This window comes from Chaetura pelagica, unplaced genomic scaffold, assembly GCF_000747805.2.
Source record: "Chaetura pelagica isolate M959 unplaced genomic scaffold, ChaPel_1.0 scaffold963, whole genome shotgun sequence".
NCBI classification, from domain to species: Eukaryota; Metazoa; Chordata; class Aves; order Apodiformes; family Apodidae; genus Chaetura; species Chaetura pelagica.
Genome location: NW_009952705.1, coordinates 1,075,569 through 1,080,467, shown reverse-complemented (window position 1 = coordinate 1,080,467; position 4,899 = coordinate 1,075,569). Strand labels below are relative to the sequence as shown.

General features: G+C 54.1%; 1 protein-coding gene across 1 annotated transcript in view; it reads right to left on the bottom strand.

Annotated features, from left to right (window-relative positions):
- Positions 1-1,497: 1,497 nt before the first annotated feature.
- TNS4 (tensin 4) overlaps positions 1,498-4,899 on the bottom strand; it is an 11,142-nt gene continuing 7,740 nt past the window's right edge. The window contains exons 9-14 of the mRNA XM_009994213.1: positions 4,765-4,842; positions 4,241-4,312; positions 2,982-3,150; positions 2,435-2,503; positions 2,178-2,204; positions 1,498-1,627 (exon numbers count right to left, since the gene is read on the bottom strand). Coding sequence (XP_009992515.1) covers positions 1,498-1,627; positions 2,178-2,204; positions 2,435-2,503; positions 2,982-3,150; positions 4,241-4,312; positions 4,765-4,842 — 545 coding nt within the window. The remainder of the gene's footprint in view (positions 1,628-2,177; positions 2,205-2,434; positions 2,504-2,981; positions 3,151-4,240; positions 4,313-4,764; positions 4,843-4,899) is intronic.

Here is a 4,899-nt window from a genome sequence, read left to right as displayed (position 1 = left end):
TTGGAAGAGCTGCTGCTGGGAGCCCGGGGGCTGGTGCCAGGGGCCACCTGGGATGGCCTGGCCAAGTGCTGCAGCATCAATGGCTTTTGGGGTCTTGCTGTGTCGGGGACACAGGACATCACCTGCTGGTGGCAGAGCAACAAACCTGCAAACCCAGCCAGGGCAGGCGCCGGGTTTGTTACAGAATGGCTGGAATCAGACACAGGAACCAAGCACAAGAGCTTCCAGGAAGCCTTGGACAGACTTTGGAAGCCACGAGGACCTCTGAGAATTTTCTGTTTGGGTTTTTTTTTCCCCAAATCCAGGTGGTTTGGGCTGAGCAGGACTTGGGTTTCTCATCCTGGAGTGGGGTGCTCTTCCCACCCTGCAAAGGAACCCAAATATCTGGTTTTATCTCTGCCAAAGAGTCATTCACAGCCCAGCTGGAGCAGACAGACAACTCTTTCTGTGCACACATGCAGGTGCTTGGCAGTTTGAGAGCACAGAGCAACAGATTCCAGTTGCTGACACCTCTGCAGTGTTTGTGGCGAGATGAACAATCTCACCTGTGCTTTGCACAGGGAACCCCCAGGCAGGGTTGGCTGCACAATCAAGCCATGGCAGAGGCACCAGGTAAGAGAGAGCTGAGGCAGACAGTGTGGGGTGACTTGGAGCAGGTCTCACATTACAGCAAGAGCTGAATCTTCAGCTGGTGCAAATCACAGCAGCTCTGACATCCACAGGGCTGAGCCAGTTTACGTCATCTGAGGATCTGGCCCAAATTCATGCAAGTCACTTCCAAAAACACAATGTTTTACTGTCATGAAAATGTCAACATTTATTTCTTAGCTTGCTGCAATGCCTGGGGGGGAGCTGGCCCATAACCCTGCTCTGCAAAAAAGGGCAGGAGAATTTCCCAGCACCAGGCACAACCACACTGACCTGACGTTTCTGCCTTAACAGGCACGTTGCTCTTGAAGAGAAGCAGGGTTTTTCAGCAGGGCCTAGTGGTTTTATATACTTTGATTTGCAAAACTGCCTCCTGAGGGTGGTCTGCCACCAGGAAGGTAAGTCCCCCCTGCCTGCACCAGACCTCCCCTCCCAGGGCACTGGAGAGTCCCCAAATGTGGGAGCTCAGCTTCACCAAACACATCCTGGCTTGGACACCCTGAGCACAGGCATCCTCCACTGCTAGTAGGAATCTCAGCCAGAGTGTTCCCATTCTCCAGAGGGAAGCAAAGGGTGAGTGCTGGGGGAGAGGCAGCGTCTCAGCACAGCTCTGCTCCCAGCCTGGCACAGCTCCCCTGGGCAGCCAGCCCAGGCTGCCCCACAGTCTCTGCAGAATCTCCTCCCACCAGAGCATAAAAGTCTTTAACTGAGACTCTTGATGTGACAGTGCATAACAAAAAAGTATAAATATGAGCTGTTGCCAAAATGCAACCCAGAAGCAGGAGGTGAGCAGAAGCTCAGCAGCCTGGGGGAGCTGCCAGCCCTGAGCTGTCCTGGGGTCTCTGTCCTCTAGGGGCCCGCCCGGAGCTTGCAGAGAAGGTCGATGACAAGTGACGCTGGCTGCACGGTGTCATACTCTGCAAACAGGTGGCAGAGGTTCTCCGAATCTGTCTGGCTTTTGGCCACCAACCCAAAGATCCTTTGAAAAAGGAGAAAGAGCCTTATGTAGTTTGCATCCAGGAATCCAAAGGAATATGCTTTAAACTAGCCCCAGCCACAAAACAAAACCCCAGTTTCCAGCAATTCCACCTTGGCCTGCTCCACAATCATGTTCACTTGGAAGCAAAACATCCAGGAGAAGTGTTTCTGGCAAGGCTTCCCCAGCTGTGAAAAGTTTCTTGAAGACAAGGTAGAGCCAGATATAAACTCACTTCCTGAGCCCAGAGCAAGCAAGGCACCAGGAAGGCTGCTGGATTTCTACACGAGGGGATGTGGAGAACAGGGCTCAGCCAAGCCCTTCATCAAACCTACAGAGCAAAACCCCCCCAAAGCTTTACCCACCCACCTCATTTCTCATCCTGCCACCACATTCACCTCTATCCCATCCCCTCTCCATTTTTAAGCTTTGCTTCTGTGCTGCTCTGGGGAGCTCTGCAGTGCAGCCCTGGAGAGGGAGCCTGGCCCAAAGCAGCATCTCCCCAGGTTTCCCTCCCACACACTCCGGCTGGAGGTCCCAGTGCAGGGCTCACCTCGAAGACTTGCAGTACTTCTGCCACCTGAGGGAACAACAGAATAGGATTTGCTCAGAGTGATACTTAACTCATTCCATCAGCTGCAGAGTCAAGGTTTATACTCAGCTAAACGCAGCACGTTAAGCCTGGGATAGGGGCACAGCCAGTGGTTGGGATTTTGCAGAGTTGGGAGCTGCGCTGGGAACAGGGGGAAGCGAGAGCCCTGTGGCAGCTCCAGCTGGATCCCTCAGCCCACAGAGCAGCTGATAACTCACTTTCTGTTCTCAGGGTCCATCCCACAGAACCTGATGGCAGCCAAGGGGTAGTGACGCCTGAAGAACACCCTGGGGAAAGAAGGAGAGGGTGGTGTTAGAGGAGGACAGAGCCCAGGGAGGTCTAGGGGGAGAAACAGGCATTTACAAATTCAAGCCCTGCTTAAACTGTTGTGGCTGCTGGGAATAGGGGTGTGGGAGGCAGGGGTTTGGGGGTCCTGCTCTCCAGGGGTGACTGAGCTGACACAGCAGGGGCATGTTGTGGGCTGAGTCAGCTCCTGCCTCCCCCTGCTGAGATGTTGCCATGAGCTCCATGTAAAGCAGCATCCTGCTCTGTGCTGTAACACAAGGGATCAGCTCCATCTCTGGACTGCAGCACAGGTTTGTCCTGCAGGACAGCTTTTCCCAACGTGCTGCAGATGAGCACGTTAGCAGGCTGTGAGGCAGAAGAGAGCTGGGTGGTCATGGGTGAGCTGTATGCCCAGGACCACTGAGCCCCCCCAGCAGAACCCCTGGCAGCCCCACCCTGACCCCAGTAGAAATTTCTTACTTCCTCTGGACATCCGTCAGCGTCACCCCCTGCTCTGCCACTTTGAAGTGCACCAGGGTGGGTGTGGGCAGCAGCTCCAGCTCGAAGGTGGAGGAGATGGCTTTCTGGACAGCCAGACTTCCCGTGAGTGTCTCCACATTCACCGAGTTGAGGTAGAGGACGTTGCAGACTGCAAGGACAGCACCGAGCCCGGCTCAGGGACGGGTCCCCAGCACCAGAGATATATACATGGGGCAGATTTGTTTTGATGAAAATTAAAGATCTGGTGACTCAAATTCTTCACAAATTTATTCTGGTTTACTGTAAGGCTTTGCACTAATTGTTTGAAAAGCCAAAGTGTTTAATTTCCGGTTTCTAAATGTCACATTTGGATTTTTCTTCTGTTTATTGCATATTTCCTTTAATGAAAAGCAGAAATACCCCAAGCCAACTAAGGGCTGAAGGCCAACCTAAAACATGACATTTCAGGCTGATTGAGCTGTTCAAAGGGCTGCTCTGGGTCAGACTAAGCTTTTCAGCCTGCCAACTTGTTTTTCAGAATTTCCAGCAAAACAAAGGAGTTTCTGACTCCCCCAACTGCACCGTGACCCATCCATGTGGTTTCCTGCCCATTGCCCTCTGCTCCCATCTGGAACCCACCCACCACTGCACCCAGGCTGGGGGCACCTGGGTGTGGAAGAGAAGCAAAGACCCTTCCCCAGCCTGCTCTGCCATTCCCATGTGTCTCATAGGGTCCCTCAGTGACCAGCCCCATCCCTCTCCTAGAAACTCCAGAGGTTCTGTGCCCATCAGTTCAACACCAGTTGAAGCCAACTAGAAGAGAGGCTTAAAAATCAGGCCCTTTAAGATAAAGGGAACTGTGGTTCTTTTCTCAGTCTTGAGACTTCAGGAACTGCCTTTTCAAGCTTTACTTCACCATCGCAAGGACAAAAAGTTTCCTTTCTTAAAAAATATCAGGTTCCCTTTTCAGGCCCATGATCTGAGGATGTGAAGTAAACTTGCATGTATCTTCACCTAGTGACAAAGCCAGGAGGGGACATGGCACCAGCACCCACAGCTGTTCTGGGGTGACCTGCTGCTTTGCACAGGGCCAAAGACAGCACCAGCTTCTCAGCTTCTGCTGTGAATGGTGTCAGAACGGATGACATAAACAAACAGAGCCTGGTGTGGGATGGGTGAGGACTAAGGCCAAAGCAGGGGAGCATGTCCAGAGCTCCAGCTATTGCCAAATTGGCTGTCCAGCCTGCTCCTTTCCTCACCAGCAGTTTTCTTCAGCAGGGACAGTGTGGATTCTGGCACGCAGTCAGGGCTGTCCTCTCCATCAGCAAGATCTGCACAAAGGACAAGCAGGAGCACTGATGCCTCAGGTCAGGCTGCTCTGGGTCACCACTTTGCACTGGGTGAAATTCCTTCTCCTACAAGAGGCCCAAAGGCCCAGGACCACTTAAATTGCAGGAGTTTAGAGCAGTGATTGATTCAATTGTTCTCCATCTCCCCTTCCTGGCTCTGTTCATCTCCAACCTTCCCCGCTCCTTTCCTTACCCTCCCTCAGTGATCCCTGCTGCTTTGCTGCCCCCTTTCCTCCCCCAGCAGCAGCAGGTCACCCCTGCCTGCTGCTTCAGTCGGCTCCTGCTGGTCCCTGCTCCACCTGCAGCCCAGCCACCCAGCCCTGCCCGGGGGGCACCTGGGTGGGCAGCCCCCTCCCCACGGCAGGACCCTCCCCACCTCCCTGGCCCAGCAGGAGGGACCTGCTGGGAACATCTCTCCTGCCCCCAGGACCTACCTCGGGTGGGGATGCTGAGCCTGCAGGGCAGTGCCAGGGGGGTGATGGAGTGCTGGTACACGAAGGCAGAGAGGCTCCCTGAAACACAGAACCGCAGGTCAGGGGGGTCCTGGTGCCTGAACCCCCGCCCCCCCC